This window comes from Pseudoliparis swirei, chromosome 12 (assembly GCF_029220125.1).
Source record: "Pseudoliparis swirei isolate HS2019 ecotype Mariana Trench chromosome 12, NWPU_hadal_v1, whole genome shotgun sequence".
NCBI lineage: Eukaryota > Metazoa > Chordata > Actinopteri > Perciformes > Liparidae > Pseudoliparis > Pseudoliparis swirei.
The window spans coordinates 12,400,547-12,423,973 of NC_079399.1; the positions used below are offsets into that span (position 1 = coordinate 12,400,547).

General features: G+C 40.1%; 1 protein-coding gene across 1 annotated transcript; it reads left to right on the forward strand.

Annotated features, from left to right (window-relative positions):
- Positions 1-611: 611 nt before the first annotated feature.
- tagapb (T cell activation RhoGTPase activating protein b) lies at positions 612-21,069 on the forward strand. The gene is given in 14 exon segments (XM_056428820.1): positions 612-686; positions 4,760-4,845; positions 10,155-10,325; positions 12,392-12,556; positions 14,437-14,478; positions 14,934-15,018; positions 15,120-15,173; positions 15,525-15,588; positions 15,828-15,979; positions 16,317-16,478; positions 17,558-17,667; positions 18,024-18,210; positions 18,470-18,551; positions 19,252-21,069. Coding segments are annotated over 14 exon segments (2,574 nt in total). The 3' UTR covers positions 20,391-21,069.
- The last annotated feature ends 2,358 nt before the right edge of the window (positions 21,070-23,427 follow it).

Consider the following 23,427-nt stretch of genomic DNA (forward strand, 5'->3'; position numbering starts at 1 on the left):
TAGCCTTGGTGTAATATGAAAGTAGCCTTAAACACTCTGAAAGTAAATCTGAGTTTGTGCAGTTATACATTTACGTACAGGTGGTGGTGGTGGAGAGATGGGGGGGGGGGGTCTATGAGGCACTGGCTGTCACGGTAACTCACCCTTATTATGCAGGAAATGGGGATGAAGTGTTTGGCCCTGATGGGAGGCACGGCTATCTCATTATTGGAAGAAACTGCCCCACTGGAGCAGAACAGGACAGGCTGGGATGGAAAGATCGAGGGAGAGATGTATACATATTTGTATGTGCTTCGAGCATCAGAGAGTAGCACTGTGGGTCCAGGTCAGGCACAACAACCCCCTCTCCTATTGTGTGTGCCAACCAGGCCTCCTTTGTTGTAACCCTCATTAGCAGCAGTTAGAGGAATCTGTTTGGCAGGAATACAGCCCCCCCCCCCCCCCCTGCAGCCCCTCCCTGTTGTGTTGACAGCAGAACCCTCAAACTGCTTCACCTCTACTTGCACACACACACACACACACACACACACACACACACACACACACACACACACACACACACTAACAGTACAGGAAAGCAGGCGGTGGAGGACTTGCTCAGAGACACCAGAATGGACTCCCCAGATTCTGGAGTTGCAGCCTTGAGGAGAGGAAGCTATGATGATGCTGCAGCTCCTCTACATCCTGTGAGTATTGATCAGCCCATCAAAGGGCAAAGGTGTAACGGATCCTGTTGGCGATGACCGCCGCGTGCGATTCAGTGCCGCATGGAGCTGATGATTACATCAGCAACTGTTACAGTTTGTGGGAGAGAATTGAAGGCTCTATCCGGAGGTGGGATTGGCAGATGGGACGAGGTTTTGCGAGTGCAGATACAATTCTTATCTTCAACATATACACTTAGCCTGTGAGTATTAAGACCAGAAAATCAATATTGTATCTGCTTTAGATATACCAGTGGAAGAATCACGTGTTACTGTAAACTTGATTTTCCAAAGTCTGTTTTCACCAGAACATCCCAGTTCAACAGTTGTTAGATCAAGTAAACTATTATGGTCTTGCAGTTAATATGTACAGCTGCAAAATCCTCTCAACAAAGGCACGGTCATGTTAGCCATGTGGAAACATTCATCGCCAAGCTCCAAAAATATCCATGTGATTTCCTGGTGTTGTGTCGAAGTCTGCTACCCCATCCATGTATATTTCCCCTTTGCCCAGTGTGAACTCTGACCTCGACATGTTTTGGAGAATTGCAACAGGAAATATTCATTTATCATAGCAGGTTTACATTTAAGTGAATAATGATGTAGTAAATGTTTCTAGCAACAGGTGTCAATGTGTCTGGAAGGAAGGATGAGGTGCAGCAAGTGTCTGACTTTGACACTGAGGACTGCGGCTCTCATCATGTCCCTGCTTTTAGGACCTAACCTTTACTCAGTCTTTGTGGCCTAACCAAACCAAACCCTAACCATGGAGGTGGCAGAGCAGTACACTTTATATAGGACCCATAGCTATAAGAACGTGTTGCATTTCAGATTTGAATAATCATTTGTGTTCAATAGTGAAGTTTTGAGAGCACATCCCCCTGCAATAAAATTACAATGATCAATATTTATATAGCAACCATTCAGTAATTTCCTGAAGATGGATGTGTGCACGTTTTCGTATGGGCTATCTGGAAAAATGAGTCCTTCATTATTGACGTATGACTGATTATTGAAAAATATTATATTGGCTCTTGTTTTAATATAGAGAAGGTGCGCGATGGCGATATTGAGTTTTGTGCGCGGCGAAGAATTGTATTCAGTACATCAACAGCACTGGAGAGGAAACAATCAGCACCACAATAGAAAACCAATGGGAGTTCTCCATTGGATTTTAGATCCGTTATAACGTTTAGAATCTCGGTGGCAAACGCAAGTCTAGTCTGCTGACATGTTTGGTTCTGCAAGATAATAGTTTACCAAATGAACGCTGCGTATATGATTTTTGAAGTGTGAATACAATCGGCAGACATACTAAACAACGATTGCATGAGCGCGAGGATGAAACCAATTTAAAAAAACATAGATTTTAAGGCGAGGGAACCAGAACTTCAAAGTTTTAGGACACACACTTGCAACCAAGGGCTGAACAATGTAAACAATGCGTGTAGCGAGCTAAACACATACGATGTCAGCATGTCAAAGGATTATTTGAGCACAATATGCGCATAAGTTACTGAGATACATGTCGGTATGTTGAATTCACCTGGTAGTGCAGGCCCCAGGACGAGTCCCCCTGGTCCTTCGTGTCCTGGTCCTGGTATGTCATGAGTCCGTCTGCGTGCCAACGTGCAACGGGCTGCAGAGAGAGAGGCCAGAAAGAGATGCTTTGTCAAGTCTTCATGCTTTTGTCTTCAGTTCTGCTAAATCCGATTTCTCAGTATATCCAGCAGTTAGAGCCCAAGAGCAACAAGATGGAACATCTGCTTGAATTAAACAAGGACTTTAAGGTTTGAGTTGATGAAAGTAAAAGTTTGGGTTTAGCCATGCTCGCAAAATGGTCCAGGCTGTAATATCTCGTGTTCCCCAGAGGATGAATCCTGTGGACTTTGAAGAGCTTGTGACTTTCACTGATTCGCCACCATGAGGTTCACATTTGTTGTTTTGAGAAAAACGTCTTAACGACTTGGATAGATTACCATTACAGCAGAGACATTCAAGACATTCTCCTCATGATGAACTGTAATAACGTTTGTGATCCCATGACTGAATTGATTATGAGCAAACACTCGCAATGTCATTAACATACAGGCCTTTCCATCAACCTCAGCTTTACTTATTTGTTTGTTTATTGCTTATAAGTAAATGTTCACAGGCTAACATGATACACGGTTGCTGCCCACCCAGGTGCATGCTGGTCCTGTACCTGCCGACTCCTATAACCCGAGGAGCCCACATTGTTGGCAGCTTTGAAGCTGTGTCTTTGTACATATTGAATGATCTACTTTGTTTCAGTATGAAAGCCTTGTTGTTGAAGCAGATACATTCAGGAAATCAAGACGCCATTGTGTTGTGACTCCATAGGTTATTGTCTCGGGTGGGTGGCTTCAGCGAGATTCAAACGCCTTCAGTTTGATGACTTGTCGGCTCAACAGAGCGAACAGAAGCAATCTCGTTTGTTAAATGAAGTTTTCTGAAGCATGCATCTCTTTTTCTGTGCAGCTTTCTGTCTTCTAAGAATAAATATTTCCTTCGGTATGGCTGTAATGAACTTCCACCACTGACGGCGTGTTTAGTTCCCACAGCACTCTTTCATGGAACCATCTTGAGAGGGAACTTTAATATAAAGCAAAGAGAAAATGTTGCTTTTGAATGCGTGTGAAGATGTGTTTATCTTATATTTACTTCACTTTGTATGTTTACACAAAGTGAAGTGAGGGGCAGTAATACTGCAACTCAAACCAAGGGACATACAATTTATTTAATTAAAAACATCAACTGCGCCACATTTTTGGCTAATTCTAGTGATTAGTCATGGTTAGAGCTTCAAATGATAAGGTCATTGATTAACTAATTTAGGGTTTTCTCCAAAGTAAAGATGTAAAGAGAAAGTGATGGTTCCAGCGACTCGATTGTAAAAAGACTGCTGTTGTCACAGGGCGATTAGTATGAACCCTATAGCCCCACTCAGGAGACAGAACTGCAAATCATGATCTTTACTCAAAGAATAATCAGGAACAGAAAACTAAGAAATATATCGACAGAATACATAACACGCTTGAGCTGGAAAACACAAGACAATCTGGCAGAGGACAAGAGCAAGTGAGGGGACCTAAGTAGACAGGAACTAACGAGGGAATGGGCAACAGGTGAGACGGGCATGAGGACCAGGTGAAGGTAACGAGGGATTGACGCTGTGGGCATGATCAGAGGCAGGTGAGAGAACAGGTGAAGGGAGTTGGACTAACGAGATAGGAAGCAGGATCTGGAAAGACATGATAGTAAGTGAGGCAGGCAGGATGAAAACAAGTAATAAAAGGAAGGTGTAGAGCTGAACTGTGACTGCTGTCCTGACATCCATATGTTTGTTAATTGAGTATCATTGATAGATTTGATGGAAATAAAGTTTGCTGAAGGACACTGGGATGGACATGTTTAACTGTTTCTGACATTGTATGGAATACAACAATTAACTAGAACGGGCACTCGGTAGAGCACATACCTTCGCATACGATTTTGACCTTTCCATGACCTTGACCTTTGACCCGATTGATCCCAAAATCTAACCAAATGGTCCCCGGATAATAATAACCAATCACAAAATTTCATTTCATGTTCATTTGTTTTTTTTTTTTTTTGAGTACACGAACACAACATATAAATAAATAAAAAAATATATATAAATATACGGCGATTAAAACATAACAACGGTTTTTTCAATGCGAAGGTAATTAAGAAAATAATGGTCAGATTATTAGATAAAAACAAGGTTTGTTGCATCCCTGCATGGGGATGTTATCATCTAAATGTCCTCAGTCAATATGGAGACAAATGTTTCACTGACAGTAGAGACAACTGCATGAGAAAAAGGGTCGTCAAATACCTCAAAGCTGCTATCATACAGCTCGTTGGAGTGTAAAGATTACTCTATGATACTTGTTCTATGTAGAGTTTAACAAATACAATGATTAAATTAATAAAAGAAAGGCTTGATACATACATAGATATGTAAATGCAAATTGTATCACTATTAAAATTCTGGTGTTTTGTTACAGCACCTCGGACACTTGGCTCAGAGACGGCGCTCGGCCACACCGCTGGTCTTCGGAAAGGCGTTCGGGAAGCCATGGACTCCTGTCAGGTGTGAGCTTCATTGCTTTCACCCTTTTCCAGTCCATTGAACATTTGCTTAACATATGTGCAAATGAATCATCCACTCAGGATCTGGTTTTCAGTTACAGCAGCTAAATTGCACCTGTCCATCCTGGAGAGGGATCCTCCTCTGTTGCTCTCCTGAAGGTTTCTTCCCTTTTCCCCCCTGAAGGGTTATTTGGGAGTTTTTCCTGATCCGATGTGAGGTTTTGGGGCAGGAATGTCTATGTGTACAGATTGTAAAGCACTCTGAGACAAATTTGTAATTTGTGAAATTGGGCTCTACAAATAAACTGAATTGAAAATTTTATTGAAAAAGAACATAAAACAAGAGGGATGAAGAGAACATGTTTTATTTTTAGCTTTAAAAACACCAGAAAGGTCAAAGGTCAAATCTTCCCCTTAAGGACATGGACAAGGAATCAGAATCAGGATCGGAAACATTTATTTACTATGTGTGTTAGACACACGAAGAAATTGACTTGGCTGCTGGTGTGTACATTAGACACACAAACAAACCATCAACAGTCAACATAGTGCAATAATTTAAACATTACATTTACAATGCTATAAAATATAATAAAAGTGCACAGGAAGATCGTGCAATAACAAAAACAACAATTTCCCACCAAATCTGTACATTGTTAAATCTATTTTTGGCACTTGCAATTAATGTTTACTTCTAATCTGCACAGAGCAGGTATTGACACATAGTAAATGTGAAATGAAAAATTGTTATGAAGCAGGTGTTCACAGCAGGCCTCATCTGTTATAACAAGACTATTCCATCACAATGTATTAAGAAACCTTTCTAACTTTACACCTGTGGTTGAGTGATCTAATTACATTACATTGCATTATATTACATTACATTACATTACATCACATGTCATTTAGCAGACACTTTTATCCAAAGCGACTGACAATAAGTGCATTCAACCAAGAGTACAAACTCAGAACAACAAGAATCTCAACATGTTTACTTGTCTTTGCTATTTTCTGTTAACTTGTGAAACACGGGGTGGTTTTATATCTGCAGGCATATACTCAAAATATTAATATAAGAAGGAAATATATGACTCTTTTAGATGGTTTTTACATTTGGGAAATGTCTTTCATTGGACACTGATGAATTGAGCATTTTTAAATATTGCGCTAAATAATTAAAAAGTATCGAAAGGAGTTTGCAGACACAAATCCAATTCAATTATCAGTTGCAAAGATTGATGTTTTGCCTTTTTTACACTACATGTAGTCCTGATTTCCAACTCGCTGACAGTGTTTGGAGCTTCCTGACAAAAGCCCCAGATCTGAAGCAGACCCACATCGGCTCAGTGCTCGCATATCCGTGATCAACACTAATGCTCTGGTAGTGTTTGACCCACGCGTAACGTGAACAGTACAACACTCTGACAACTGTTTCCGTTACTGCAGCCGCAGACCTACAGATGGCAGCACATAGGAATCCGATCTCAAATCGAGCACATGACATACCATATAAAGAAACTGATGTTCCCCTCCCATCCATGTGCCCACCACTGTGGAACAGAAACAGTCACAGACATTCCTCTGGGGGACTTACAGAGCGGGGTTTTGAAACAGTAACCCGCAGAAACTCCTTCCACTTCACTCACAACCAGTCTGAGGACCAGACCTGCCTGAAACTAATCTAATCTGCTATCTATTTCAAATAATTATCTTAAGGAAACCTATAATCAAAAGATCGTGAAAAAAAAGAAAAGCTGTAAAAAAAAAAAATCACTGAAATATATATATATATATATATATATAAGAAAGTGTCCACTAACAAGAGCCTGAAGCAAGACCGTGGACATATAATATATATACAGGACTGTCTCAGAAAATTAGAATATTGTGATAAAGTTCTTTATTTTCTGTAATGCAATTAAAAAAACAAAAATGTCATGCATTCTGGATTCATTACAAATCAACTGAAATATTGCAAGCCTTTTATTCTTTTAATATTTAATAATTTTTTAATTGCATTACAGAAAATAAAGAACTTTATCACAATATTCTAATTTTCTGAGACAGTCCTGTATATATATACACTACCGTTCAAAAGTTTGGGGTCACTTAGAAATGTCTTTATTTTTCAAAGAAAAGCACTGTTTTTTCAATAAAGATTACATTAATCAAAAATACACTCTATACATTGTTAATGTGGTAAATGACTATTCTAGGTGGAAACGTCTGGTTTCTAATGAAATATCTCCATAGGTGTATAGAGGCCCATTTCCATCAACTATCACTCCAGTGTTCTAATGGTACATTGTGTTTGCTAATCATCTTAGAAGACTAATGTCCGATTAGAAAACCCTTGTGCAATTATGTTAGCACAGCTGAAAACAGTTATGCTGGTGATATAAGCTATACAACTGGCCTTCCTTTGAGCTTGAAGTTTGAAGAACAAAATTAATACTTCAAATATTAATCATTAATTCTAACCTTGTCAATGTCTTGACTATATTTTCTATTCAATTTTCAATTCATTTGATAAATAAAAGTGAGTTTTCATGGAAGACACTAAATTGTCTGGATGACCCCAAACTTTTGAACGGTAGTGTATATATAAACACAATATATATACATGTATTTATATATATGTATATAATATATATATATATATATATAGTTCACTTTCTTGAGGTTTGTTTTTGTCTAGTCAAGGTCTGGTATAAACACTCTGTAAATGTCATCCATTTACCATTTATTGTGTGAGCACTTCATCACCTCTTCTTCTATGCCTGATGTTAATCTTTAACCTTTTATATTCTGTTCACGAGCATCCAGACAATCATAGCAAAGAAAAGAAATGTCAGACACGTCCCACACAGACATTGCATATTTCCTGGAGGCGGGGGACTTGGTGGGTGTTAGTATCTCTGTCGTGGGACTGCCACTGACGTCACCATATCACAATATACCTTGAGGAAAATGAGCTGTGCATTGAATGAAATATTTGATTTGTTTCATTTTATTATCAGAATATATTCTGAAATTTGCCATGGATCCCAAGATATACATTACATTGTTTCATATAAAGACAAAACACAACCAAATATTACAAACAACCAATACATCAGACATTTCAAATAAGTTGCAGTACAATCAATTTTAACATTTTTCTTTTACATTTGTCCACCAAGAGGCCAATTGACTTCTTGTATTACATTTAATTTAAAAGTCTCTACAAGAAAATATATAAATTGTGTTATTAATTTGTGCACATATAGACAATAATTACATCAAATCAAGACTGATGTCTTTCAAGTAGTTTGTGGGTTATGAAGGAAAATGTCAGAATAGTTTCCCAGTCTACCCTACAAAATTATGAGATTATTCCTATCAAGGATGTAGTGTAGAGAACTGACTGTGTTATTGTACATTTTGAATATGAATGTTGGTTACATTCAAGTATTATTTTGACAGTTAGTTTTTGTTCTTGCAGAGAGTTAGAGGAGAAGATAGATAATATCCTCTCATATACATTGTATCTGAGCATACAGCCACAAGTAGCTCGTAAAACACAAGAATTTATGAACCCTAACCCTTGTAGTATTTATATTTTACACTTTGTTTTTTGTTACTTTTAGACAGAAAAAGCCATTACACCATTACGCCATTAAGCCACGCTAACGGTAACATCTCCCGGCTGTCTTCACATTTATCAGACGGATGTGAAAGTGGTCTATTCAAGTTTTAATCTGGAAAAGTTGAATTATTATTAAAATGGTTAACCAATGTTGAGTTATGTAACAGCATAATTGTTGTGTGTGTAAATGTTCCCAAAATGGTAGTATCATATGATATGGCAGGTTGTGTAATAATGTTGTTTGTGCCTTTTAGAACTACTTTCATGATGTTTTTTCTTTCTGTTATCATATACACATGTTGATAACCACCAGTTTGAGCTTGTAGTTTTACTTTCAGGTATTTTATGTGTCATCTTCAGTGGGCCAGAAGGGTAACAGGGAAAGCACCTGGGCTGCAACAATTTGAATTTCAGCCCTGAACTCAGAGTCAGTGGGAGGAGTGTTCATTATCATAATAATTTAGCACAAACAACTCTTACTTCTTGTGTTTGTTCACCCTGAATTAATCGTGTGTGGATTTGGTGCACATGTTCTTCATGGCTGCAGCAGCGACCTGATTGATTTATTGTTATTATTACAGATTATTCTATATTAGATGTCAAATACTTTAGACAGGCGTGAACCAGTATGGTGTAAAATATCATGTGAGATTCAATTAAATTCAACTGAACTGAATTGAGATGAGAGGTAGAAGAATGAAGAGCTGCAGCCAAAGTCACGACTTGTTTTCTGTTTTCAGATTAAATCTGTTTTGCTGTTGTCCGGTTGTGTCGAGTGTTATAGATATATACGTTAAAAACTCCCTCCTCGTTTCAGCTCCAAGCAAATCAGTGGGTTAATACAAGTATCTATGTCTAAGAAGTCTATAATGAAAAAATATCAGGTTATTGACATGATATTGATCTGTTAAGGTGACAAATCTTTTACTCACATATCTGATGTTTCATGAAATTAAAATCTAATTCCTTGCCTGTTGTGGCATTTGGTGAAGGATCACAGTGTTGGAGACTATTGATTAGAGTCAGTGATATTTATTTTCCTTTTGGTCACTCAAAGCCACCAAAGAACAACATAACTTTGGATGTTTTTGCACAATATCTTTGCTGATTGTTTGGTGGTTTAGTAAAGTGTACAGTAGTCCTATAGGAGTTCCTGCAAGGTGTCTTCAGCACACACACACACACACACACACACACACACACACACACACACACACACACACACACACACACACACACACACACACACACACACACACACACACACACACACACAGCAGCCTAGACACATATGTGATTTGTATCAATCTTATAATCTATTTCTTGGCATACAAAATGTTTAACTTTAAACTAGTTGAAAAGGTTTGGTTAATACAATACTTCTGTCAACCAAGCACAGATATTATATAGTATATATAGTTGGTGGTTTCCCATCAAATGCAGATTTATGGGATGTTTTGTGTCATTGTTTTCCATTCAAATTAATTTGCTATAACACCCCAAAAAAATCTAATTTAATAAAAACTTAGTTTAAGACTGGTGACAATAAATGGCATCTGAGTTTTATAATAGGTTGGAGAATGTTGATAACAATTTAAAAGCATGTAATCCAGAAACAAAATGACCAAATTTAGACGTGAGTTGTCCCTTTCATCCACCTCTCGTGTGTCCTTTCCCCTCAGAGAGGAGGCCTCCTGTTGGGTCTCAGTGGAGCAGAGTCCATTTGTCCTCGGCCTCACAAGTGAGAACGGAGAGCTGCTGCTGGACGAGTGTATTCAGGTCACAGAGGGCTCGAAGACCCACGAGAGACACCTGTTCCTCTTCAGCGATGTTCTTGTCTTTGCTAAACTCAAGTAAGAAGTGTAGATATGGATGGACATCCCAGAAAGGTTTCAAAGAAAACCAATTCAGTTTCCACGGAACCAAAAGTTGACACTGGGAAACTACTGACTCAACGGGGAGAAAATAAGAAAAACAGATGTAGGAATTACAGCTGATTTAATCACATTGTTTTACAGTTGGAATGTGAGACTGAAAGAGGAAGTTCAAATCAAATGTGTATTTTTGGTCTGCATACGCGGACGTTTAGGGAATCTCCCGGCACACTCAACTGTGTTTAGTCACTCTGACTTGAGATAGAAGAGGAAAGCATGGTGGTTCCCTCTTAGTGGAGTCACATGAGGGAGAATAAATATGGTCTTCTCAAAAAATAATTTAAATATATATTCAGCTTAAGGTCTGACGAACATTACATGTAAGTATAAGTACTTCCACTCATGAATGTTGCTTGTTCTGACAAGTGACAATATCTGACATCTAACATCAATAGTGAATGATACGAATCTGGACAGCTAGAGATATCGAGAAAACTAAACATACTGATCTGTTCTGTGCTATTATTATGACAATACTTTGCATTACCCTATACCCTCCTTTGTTCCTATTGGATGAAACCAACAAGACTTGATCGTGCAGCTTTCTCGACAATTAAACTGAACAAATTCAAATAAATAAGCTTTAAATCGTTGCTCTTCTTGGTCAGATTAGAGCTGTTTGTCAAAGCCGGTGGAGGTTTATAGCTCCTGAGTGGGAGGACAATCACACTCATCTGTGTACCACAACCTGCCCACTGGTTCAGAAGGTAAGCACAGCTGGGACTACAGTAACATATCGTAAACAGACTGTGGAGTCTTTTAAATATATATATATATATATATATATACATGTTCAGTTCAGTTTACCAGTCACGTGGAGTACCTTTGAGAACATAATGCCTTATAATAAGCTTTCTAAAGTCTGAAATAATCTTGATTATTTACAGTTGATAATTTCAAGTACAAATTGGTTTGGGAGTGAGCATCATCAAATGATCAAATCAACTGATAACAATCTTTTAAGAATAATTTAACCTGAGAATACCCGTTTTTTTCTTGCTGAGATTTAGATGCCAAGATTGAAACCATTCTCATGTCTGTCCAATAAATATCAAACAACATCTCTCCCTTGCACCTTTGTTTCTTGGGCTTCACTATTATGCTGGCGGTGATCACCAGGTCATATTAAAAATACAGTATCACAGAACAAATTCATTCTGAATAACCCCCAGGGTTTTACTCTGTCCGTGTTTATGTCTCACAGCCTTTCTCCTGGAGCTAGAAGAACAGGCCTGGAGGGTTAGAATAGCACGGTGATTAGGGGATTGGAAGAGGAAATGTTTCCAGAATCAGGCAAGCGCCCCTGCGGACCATCCATTGTAGCATCAACCATTTAATATAACCTCTGTTGCAGATCAAGTCCATCTACTGGCGCTCCAGTCAGCACGCCTCTGCTGCAAACACGTTGAGGTCAGCGGGGTCACGAACAAATGCCACGAACAACCGAGCGGGAACGATTGACCTCTAATCATTTACGAGGCCGCTTTAGTGGAAGCTGTTATAAAACCACTTTTCAAGGTTTTCATTTATATTCCACCATCGCCTCTCACAACAGGACACAAAGAGCTATTCATGAAGGAGTCCAGTCAATTTTAATTAAGGATTCAGGTTCAGAGCTATTGAAGCTTTTTTATTAAAAAATATATGAATGAGCATTCCTTGACAATGCATCCCAAGAATATTTTATGTCTCTTAATCCCTGACACTCGATAATGGCATCAAAGACTATTCCTTGTGATGTGTTCATGTTCAAAATCCAGCCCTCCATTCAATCTTATATCGATATTAATATATTAATTAATATATTCATTTCAGACAGTCTCTTTGTATCACTGCACTCCAAAATTATTGTAAAAACTAAAAAAAGAAAGAAATCTGTCACTGGGAAATAATTGTATCCCAACCTTGTGGAACATTTGTGAGAAATGGAAATAGAACGATTATTTAGATGGCATTTGCCTTTGTTCGTGCTTTTGTTTGAACAGGTCGACGAGCAGCTACCGCCTGAAGCACTGAGTGAGCCTCGAGGACGTCTGGCTTTGTGGGTTTGAAGATGAAGCTGAGGAAGAGGAGGGAACGACGGGGGATATCGACCTCAGAGCGACACTCGTCCTGGCCTGGGATCTCACTGTTTGTTTGGTGTGCTTCTGGTGAGCGGACACGTTGACTCTCATGCAAACAGCCTTGTGTTGAGTGATTTGATCCACATGCGCATGCGTCCCTGAATACATGTGCACACGCCTGATAATGCTAATGTTCGACTCTGAGGATCTTCAGTTTATTGCTATTCTTCCTCTAACACCAAATCCTCCCTTTGAATTGAATCCTTTACTCCAAAAGTGAATAAGAAATGAGATTTCTAAAAATGATTAAGGCACTTGCATGTATTAGTAGGTCAGGTAGTTTGGGTCGGAACCCCACGCAATTTAGATTTTTTTATTATTATTGGAGACGATCATGGTTTTAATCTTTCTTTGACTAAAACATGACTAACATGTCATATTTTTGGTTCATTATGTGCAATGTAGAGCTGCACCTCCTGTGGCTTCACACAACCAGAGATAAAAACTCTTCTACAAACACAGAACAAGAGTGCAGATAAATGTGCGCAGAGTCTTTATTCCGCCAATCGTTGTTGTGAAAGTGAAGCATTGATTTTATGTTGAGATATCCAGAGCCAGCTCCTTCCCCTGCAGTGAGTATTTAATCACAGTTCACAAGCAGTCCCTTCAGTACTTTAGTTTATTTCTCTCTTCTCTTACTAAGATTATTGTGACAGTTGTGCAAAAAAAATGCCAAGAATCATTTTCCTAATTTTGATGAGAGCATGATGGAATAGTTTAATTCTTTGGACGTTTTACATATTTTGCCAAACCAAACAAAGGAATTAAATTAGTAAAATCTATCGCAAGCCTTACTCACTAACATGTTAATTAGTTAGCTTTAGAGATGGAGTGTGTGACCTTCAGTCAAAGCCAGGCGAACAGTTTTCCTCTACTTGCAGTTGTTGTGCTAAGCTAAGCTAACTGCTGCTTTTGAGAGATCAAATCATGAAACTCTTGGACAGAAAGCTTATTTATGTGCTTATTAATGTTGAACTATTCCTCCCACTGTCTTCAAATCAAACTTGTGCTAGAACAGCACACAAACACAGGCTTCCTTTTTCTTATTTGACAGTCTTTTTTTGTCACGTATGAAATAAATGAAGTTTGAAGCTGCTAATGAAATATTCACACAGATAGTGAACGGTCATATGATTTGTGTCCTTCATGAAAACAGGGAAGTCACAAAGAGAAAGTCATCCTCGCAGCATCACAAGACAAGAGGTTGCAAAATAGGAAGTGCGGCGTTGCCCAGCGAACCGTTTCTTTCATGTGAAACATCCGATTTTCAACATCAGATGACTTTAACCACATGGCCTTTTCGAAAAAGATGAAGTGCAGTCGAAACACAGTGTCGTACTTTTTTGTCTAGACAGCGTTAATTGACTCACATTAATGAAACAATTCAGTGAATGTCATCTGTCTCATCAAGGCAGAGAAGGGTGGGAGTCAAGTTAGCCTCGCAATGTATTCAGAGAAGTTAATGAATCTCCTGGTGAGATTTTAGTTTTAAATAATTTTCTGTACGTTGTCTCTATGATTAAGTGTGTGAAAGGGTCCTTCTCACTCACTTGGAGTTAATCGCGAAAGATAAACTATATAACGCTTTAATGCACACGGCCATACGATACTGCAATCGTCCAGAATGAGGCCCACCTGAACAGGTCGGCACTCATTCCACTTCCGCCATCGTGTTTCCACCTGTGGATGCCGAGCCGCAGTGCACCAAGTCTAGGAGGAAGTGGAAGGTGTCTGGTCGGGGGCCGCCATGACGCTGCTTCCTGTTCCCATGACTGTGTTACAGTTTCCACCAGAGTTGTTAAAAGTGGCAATGGGTGAATGCTTCGCTTCATTCCTCCCACTGTATCCGCTGGTTTGATTCCCTCTGTGGATGAGGGACTCATATGATGCTGTTATTTTGCCCACAGCTCGCCTGAGGTGAAAGAACGTTGGTTATATATTCTTCACAGGTAAGAAAAAAAACATTATTCACGGCTTATTCATTTGATAATTAATATGCTTTTTTATTCTAATAATGAATAACAGTGGGAAGGTACTCGCGCTTCAATGTACAGCCATTTTGATCAATGTTGATAACAATAATATTGCTGCAGGCATCAAATGACCAGCTAAATCATTACAGATGAGTATGTTTCAAATGAATTTAGAACAATGCTTCAACAACAAATATTTTCAGATGAAGTGGTGTCGATTCCAGCAAGATAAATAATGAAGAGCAGTGTTTACTTTGTCTCCAATACTAAAAATAAATAAATAAACAACCACTGAGCGTTATAATGATTTACAATACGATTTGATACACCCAAACTTCAAATAAGAGAGATTATGTTCAAATATAGGTTGAAAAGTGTGAATACTAAAAGAGTTTGGTGCACATTGTAAATGTATAAGTATCTTTTTGCAGAAAGATTAAAGACGCAAAAGCGAGAGCTGGTTGTGCTTCTTCCCCACCAGACGTCCTCATGAAGGTTTTGAGTAGCAGCATCACGGTGAGTCTCGCTGCTCGCTCTGCCACGACCAACAGAAACCACAATGTATTAAAAAAAAGCTTTTTAGTAAATAATCTCTCTCTGTCTCTCTTTTCCCTTAGACTAAAACTCTAACAGGAGGTGGAATGGAACAATTCATTGAGTTTCCACTTGATGTAAGTAAAAAAAACATTTTACTGGCTCCTCGAGATTAAAGGCATCCACGAAAAAGCTGTTTGTGAAAGAGAACTTTCCACTCGCGCTGAGATTAGAGTCTGAAATGCATAATACTGCAAATAAATACATCTGAATCACAATAAAAAGCTTTAATGTGATTGGTTGCTGGCTTCTTTAAGTGTCTTTTGTCACATGATCTCTTCACTACTCTCACTCATGTGCTCGTGGGCATGAACATGCGAGGGCGTGTGGGGCTGGGCGATTGAGAAAACACAACACCCTCCTCCCTTCTGTCCTATTTGCACTCTGTTCCTCTTGCATACTCACCACCACATCCTTTTTTTAACCAGGGCGATGCAAAGATATGCGCTGTGTCAAAGCAGTTGAACAACCAGGAGGACAAGCATCCCATTGGTGAGTTTAAAAGTGCCAGTTTGGAGGGAGGGGCTCATTAAGTGTGATGTGTGTGTAGAGATGAGAGCACAGAGGACAACCACAAAGATAGAAAAGGGAAATCGAAGCAAAGAAAACTGTTCGCGCATACAATCTCGCACATCTGTTTTTTTGTGTTGCCCTACTTTTGAATTGTTGTGAAGACTTAAATAAATGCTTCAATCCCTACGTGTTGAATAAAACATTTCTGCTTCCACCAGAAACCAAGTGGAACCTGGTGAAGAGGCTCAGGAAGGGCTCCAGCTTCATCAACAAAGCACGCCGATCAGATACTGACGCCAAGACTCGGCTGTTTGGACAGCCCCTCTGTAAAATATGCCCCGATGAACATTCACTCCCCAAACCACTCACAGTAAGTTTCAATGTCTGAGCTCATCTCTTCCTCTCGACGCTCAAGTCTGTTTTCAGGACGAAGAGCTGAACTGATCCATCACACATTTGTATCTTTGTTTCTTAGAAATATTGTCAGCACTTTGGACAGATGTCCATGTTGTTTTAAAGGAATATAACTACTGAAGGCTGAATATCAGTGAACTCATGACTAATAAACAAACACCTTGTGAGCTGAACTTGAGGAAACCACGCGCTGCTCGTTGATTGGTCTCATCCCAGAACTGCACTCAACACACACGGCTTGTTTCCGTCTCTGACCACGCCTCTCCTCCCCTCCGTCCCCGTCCATTCACCAGGAGGCGCTGCTGTTGCTGAGGAAGAGAGGGCCGTCCACAGAGGGAGTGTTTCGGAAACCTTGCAACAACAAGAACATGCGGGACATCCGAGAGCAGCTGAACAACGGCCTGGAGGTGGACATGGAGGTCCAGCCGGTCGTTCTGCTCGTCGGCTTGCTAAAAGTAAACCTCCAGACTGTTACCATTTTACATTATACAATTAAAACTCCTGGTAATATTACATACAGCACACTTTTTCTATATAACCACTCATGTTAAAGTACTTTCCCCACCATTGGCATTAATAAACTACATTTCACCTGATCCTACTGATCCTACGTTATTATATGTGACCACCTCAACTCAACCACAGCTCCAACTATTATAATGCTCCCATTGGTGGTGGGAGAAGTACTCCGATCTTTTACTTGAGTTAAATGTTAACACTTCCACAGTGTAGAGATACTCTAATACAAGAACATGTCCTGCATTCAAATGAAGTACAGTACAAAAGTATTAGTATTCATATACACAGCACTTAAAGTAGCAAAAGTATATATTATGCATTTATGTGCACGCATCACTTTAGTATTGCAGCGGCTAAAGATGGGTTAAAGTAATCTGAAGCTGTCATATAAATGTAGTGGAGCAAAATGTACAATATTTGCCACACGTGTAGTAATGAAGTAGAAAGTAGAGCAACATGGAGATACTTGAGTAAAGAACCATCAGATGCTCTCCACCAATGTACCACATGTTTTATGACATTTCATCCGCTACAGCAGGGGTGCTCAATACGTCGATCGCGATCTACCAGTCGATCGCGAAGGTAGTATTGGTAGATCGCATGACATTAAAAAAAAAGTGCCCGCCCCCCCCTGAAATCTCCGCCCGCCACCCTTTAATGTCCCTTTTCTTATAGAGCACGTCTTTGTTCTTTTATTAAACTAAACGTCTGTTATTGATCGTATTTACACAACAGCATGTCATTCTGTCTCTACGTGTGGCGTTAACACTTCTCGGCTCTCCGTCTCGTGAGCCCCCGTCCTCTCGGTAGATCATTTTGACTTGGTCATTTTATAAGTAGCTCGCATGCTGAAGAAGTGTGAACACCCCTGCGCTACAGTATAATACATATTATAGTGACTCAGTACGTGCAACAGGAGGTCCGTCCTCGCTGCCTTTATGTAAGCAGCGGTGGAGTTTGAATAGCACACCAGGTAATTTATATTTCTAAGCGTTGAGTCTCTTGTGTGTTGCAGAGTTTTCTGAAGGAACTTCCCGGCAGCCTGCTGGTGTCTCAGCTGTATGACAAGTGGATGGCGGCTCTGGACAATGAAGACGCCCAGCAGAGAGCTTTGGGAATCAAGAAGTAAGTAATGTAACCTGCTGAGTACACAGATGGGTATTTTGCCTGCTGGTGTCTCAACTGTATGACAAGTGGATGGCGGCTCTGGACAATGAAGACGCCCAGCAGAGAGCTTTGGGAATCAAGAAGTAAGTAATGTAACCTGCTGAGTACACAGATGGGTATTTTGAGTGAAGTTTAGCAGAACATTTCCAATGTGCTCCATCTGGAGGCTGAACACAAACCACTTCTCCTTTTTTTGTCTGTCTTCAGTTTGAAAGAAGGATGAGACCTTAAATTGAAAAAAATGAGCGCCAAACGAATGTCTTCTTCCTGTTCTCTTATCCTTCTTCCTTTCTAATTTTGCTCCCCGCCTATAGGGTGGTGGACGACCTCCCGGGACCCAACAAACTCCTCCTGCAGCATCTCGTCTGCGTCCTCCATCACATCCTCCAAAACGCTGACGCCAATAAGATGGACGCCTACAACTTGGCGGTGTGTATCGCCCCCACGCTGCTGCAGCTGGACTGCACCCCGCTGGACGAGCAGAAGGAAAAGATGAAGAAGGTAGAGAGATTTGTTCTGAGTATCTTTTCTCGGTTTTGGTTTTTTGAAGCTTTGTGCTTTCTCAGTGCAGAAAACCTCAAATGGTTTCATAGAGTTACAAGTGACTTTTTTAAGCTGTTTGTTGACTTAAGTTTTAATAAAACCACCACTACCTTGGTCCATTGAAGCGATGCTCTGTGTCCTGACTCTTTTTATTCTAAACCCCAGCTTTCATTCTCATATTGTTGTTCATTTGACCTATTTTTCTGATTTGTTGCAGATCACAGAGCTGACTCAGTTCCTGATCGAGCATTGTGAGATACTTGGAGAGAATATCCTACAATTGATGGATATTGATGAAGGTACATTTGCACATCCCTTAAGTCTCTGTTATGACTGTATGATTGGGGAACCTGAGGTGGGACTTTCTAAAAAGGGTTCTTGACTTTTGCCTCATCTTCCTCCCTAACTTATCAACTGAACCATGAGCTTAAAGCTTAATGGCTTAAGGGAACAATAATTGTTTTATGACACATTAAGAGTGGAATTAACGAAATGATAGTAAACACAACATATGGTGCATTCTGTTTCGCTTCATCCATTAGTAACACAGGTTGGCTCATGCTGCACATGTATTATATTACAGGGTAAACTATAACATGCATATAACACAACCGTAGTTCAGTTATTATGAGGAGTAAAGTGATTATTGTCTAGTGAAACCAAAAAAATACTTTTCAAACAATCCTGGTTTATCAAAGCTTAGATATTGCTTTATTTATGAAATGTAGTATATTTGGCTCTGAGAAGGCCACATCCTTCCTTTCTCTCTTTCAGAACAAATTCCCTTTAAAAAATGATTAAATGAATACATAAATATATTAAGATATAATATAATCCTCTTTAATATAAAACCTTTTTTTCTGAACCCAGCCTCCCCCTCATAATATCTGTACTGTCCCTAACTCAGGTTACATTTCATTGGTACCATCACAAACTGAGTAAATGAAAATAACTATGGTTAACATTTTGAGATCTTATTCATGTCTTTGTTTCCCACAGACTCACAGTCCTCCCAGCATCATGACTCTGCGTATGACAGCACCGACCAAGATGGAGAGGCAGAGGCAGGAGAGAGCACCAGCTCCACACATGGAGAGAGTGGATCATCTTCCTCTCTCAGTTCCAGTTTCACCGCCTCCTCTTGGCCAGCCGATGCCGTCTTCAACACAAAGCCGGCATTTAACCGTCGCTGCTCCGAGCCCATCCTCCTCCTCTCAGCCGACCCCGAGAGCCTGTGCAGTCACTCCAGGAGCCACGACGACTGCTCCGTGGAGAGGAGAGACTTTGAGGAGCAGCCTCTGAAGAAGCCGATCTCAGACGACTCCTTCTTGCTCAGAGAACGAGGCGGAGCAAGACAAGCGTTGAGAAGCGACTCTAACACGGATCCTGTGACCTACATGTTAGGTAACTGCTCGTGCTCTTCCCTTGAGAGTGCTGCCTCTAATCAATCTGAAGGCTCTGTTTTCACCAGTTCCCCTGTGGGGTCGCCAGCCTGCCCCAGGAAAGCAAACGCCTCCAGCCAGCCTTCAATGGAGGCTCAGCAGGTCTTTGTCAAACTGAATCCAGAGGAGAAGAGGCGTTCACAGTCCATGAGAGTTATCAGTAGAGTCCTAATGAGGACCAGGAGCTTAGGGGCCTTCAGCAGAAGCAGTGTGAAGAGAGACTCTCAGAAGGAAAATGCCTTCCCTTGCGAAACTCTCCAGGAGGACTCTCCGAGTGAAGCAGATCCACCGGCCGAGTTCCTGCTTAAAGCACGCCCTCTGTCGGCCATTCAAGTGTTTAAGCAGGCGGACAGCAAGCTGCCCTGCAGGCCTCCGTCATACAAGCAGGCGGTGCAGAACACGGGTCCTCCTCCGCAGTACGGATCGATGACCGTACACGACGCCATACAGCTGGAGAGAAGGTCCCGCCCATCCTCTGTAAATTATGACTGCCCACCTCCCTGTTCCGTCAATCAGTACAGAGAGTGCCTTGCTCAAGCAGCACAGGACAAAACCAACGATGTCGATCCGCAGCAGCCTTTCCGCCAGAGAGCTCTGTCCGAGTCTGTGTCTGCAGGTCATCGTGAGGTCGCGTCACAGAGATGTAGCCAGCCCGTGTTTGAGGATTATTCTTACGCCAAGGAGTCTTACGTTTGATTGACTTTGAAACTGTTTCACACCAACTCTTTTTTTGAGTTAAATATCGTGGGCCAAGCCTAAGAACCCGTTTTTTATACTGCCAGGTAGAAACTTGACAAGCTTCTTTTATTTTCATTAATTCAGAGACTTTCATATGGTTTCTTTTAGACGCGAGGCTTCATAACAGCAGCTTTTTTTTTCACTACTTCTTTTCTTCTGAAGCTGTCCCCATGGATCAGCTCTGTGGGACAGAAATGGTTGTATACTTACTTGAAGTAATGTTTCACTGTTTCACTTTAATTGAATGTCAGCTGCACTTTCTCAGTCGTAGCCTACTATTTAGAGTACAACATTGAAAAGATACGTCGATATCTATCACAATGAAGCTATGAAAACACAGTTCACTGTGCATAAAATATGCTATGAGTTTGGATTTTGTGTTTGAAGTTGTTGTCGAGGAAAGTGATGTGTTTTTTTGTTGCTTTTTGTAAATCCTTTTCACCTTGCATGGTCTTTTTCTTTCACTACATTAAAGCACTTTTCTTGTGATAGACTATGCTTTGTAAATAAAATGAGATGTATATAGATATGTAATATTTGTCCATGGGTCTTCCAGTCATGCCATTACACCAGCAATTGTTGTTTGGTCTCATGGAAGACAAATAACACAATAAAAGAAAATAACAAAGTACAAAAATTGTGTTTCTTTACTGTTTCTTTGAAGCACTTCTAGAAAGCTTGTGTTAAATGGATGCTGAAGTCCTAAATCCTCTCCAGTCAAAGCATTAGCAGCGGAAATAATTAGAAAATGGAGGGTGACTTGATTGGCTCAACTTCTCTTTGCTAGATGTGTTGCATAACAGAAGCTATCAGGCCTCATTGAGAGAACAGCATGTTCTGGCACACATGCTGAAACGGGAGGAAACCAGACGAGGTCACATGGGTGGCATGGTTTTTCTCTGAATTGCTTTTCTTGTCTGGGTGCACAACGAGCTGATGCCATGTCTCTTCCTTCCTTCCTCTGGTATTTCAACAGATCGTTTCCCCCCTCAACAAGTCTATTTAGTTCATCCAAAGGTTGCAATGACATTAAAATGTTCAAAGGGAAATTTAAGATAAAGAAGATAATCTCTGAAAATGCTTATTTTGCATAATCAGTAACCCAGTTCAAAGCAACATTGCCAATATAATCCCGACAACCGTTACAGTACACCTGCAGGGATGACTACATTTGTGAAGCATATCATGTTTATAGAACCTGAGTCAAAGAGACCTTTGTTAAATCTCTATATTACTTTCATGAGTAGGTGCAACAAAAACAGGAAGATCTTTTATGGATCTTATCATAATAGTACAACACTACCACACACATCCAACAACGACCTTCAGCTTCATTACCTACCGTTAGCTTCATTTTAATGTCATTTTTTTTACAGCCTAATATCCCAAATGTGCTTCAGAGGTCTTTACAATCTTACAGCACACAACGATGTCTGTCCTTGCACCGGAGAGGGTAAGACACTATTAGAATAACCAAATTAGCACCTAAATCAGATCTGCATTCACCTTTCTAAGCTCCAGAAAGTGACTAATGCAGGTGTGTTGTGTCTGCATTGCTTTCATCATGCAGCACCTTCTGCATCGCATGTTGCATCACTAACTTGGACATGGAATCCTCAGATCTCAGATGATTTAACTCATTACAGGAAGCACAACAAGTCAGACTGGGGCGGCAGCTTTCATTGTGGTGTGTTTTTATCCCACTCAGTGAGGAAAGAGATGGCTCAATGTAAGGTGCACGTTGATCTGATTATCTGCAAAGAAAACATCTACCAAGGCATTAAAAGGTAAATGTGAGGGAATTTGAGTCATCAGCCCGACTGTTATCTATCTGTGATACATTTCTTGAAAGACGTTGGCCAGCTGTGTTGGTTACGATGCACTTCGACTTGAACACTGACAAAAACAGCTTGATTTAATTTTCAATTACTTCTGAGACTCAAAGCATCATGCCAGAGCTTTTGAGTCATGATGAGCATTTAGTCCAATTTTCAGAGATAAGGGTTGGAGCCGGTTGCAGCACATGACTGCCTTGCTTTAAGATACCGGCACAGTGTGTGCAATCATCAACGAATGAACTGCTTCTCTTCAGCTGGCTTTTAATGAGTGTAAATATGACTGCCTGACTGTTTATTGAATATGAAAGGCAGAACTGTACACAGCATAACATTAGCTACATTTTATTTACTTAAATAACAAATAAAAGGATGATGAAATTGGCCATTGTGTTTCACATACAGTAGTGGTGATGGTATAACAAAAATACACAAAGTAATCTCTGTGTAATCTCTGCTGTATTGTTAATGCACTGACACATTAAAAATCATTTCTAGTTTCAAGAGATTATAGAAAAGGTTGTAATTGCATCTGCTTTGCACAATAGTAATGTAAGTCTCGTGCATCAAATTGTTCCCTGTCCACCTCATTTTGTACATTTAGAAAATAATAACTTTGTATATGCTGTATACAGATTTTTGCCGACAGCAATTGTTTTAACCTCCCAGCTCTAAATTGCTTCCATTGCCGCGTTGCCTTTTAATACTTACGATACACGTTTCACTAACAGTATTTTTCCACTTTGATGACGACCTCGTTTCCTCATTGTGAGAGTAACCCCACTGCTCCAAAGGCAGAGCAAGCGAGACAACTCAATAAGGATGGCTTTACACTATAAAATCGGTGCTTGTTCCATGTCTACACTGTGGTTGATTACGAATGCCAGACATATTTCTGTTTATTATATAAGTGTAAAAAAATAAAAAAATAAAAATATGCTGTTGTAAGTCCATTTCTGCACTTAAAAGACATCAATGTCTACCCTGTGGTTGCGTAATCGTGTGGCTTACATTCAACACTGAAGAGAGGAGGATATAACAGTGGCAGGCTGAACAGTTTACCCATTAATATTTCATCAGGACTTGTGACAGCAGAAACATAAACAATAAACCATGCGGCGATAAAAATCCCAGCCCTTCTCAACACAGAAACCTCTGCA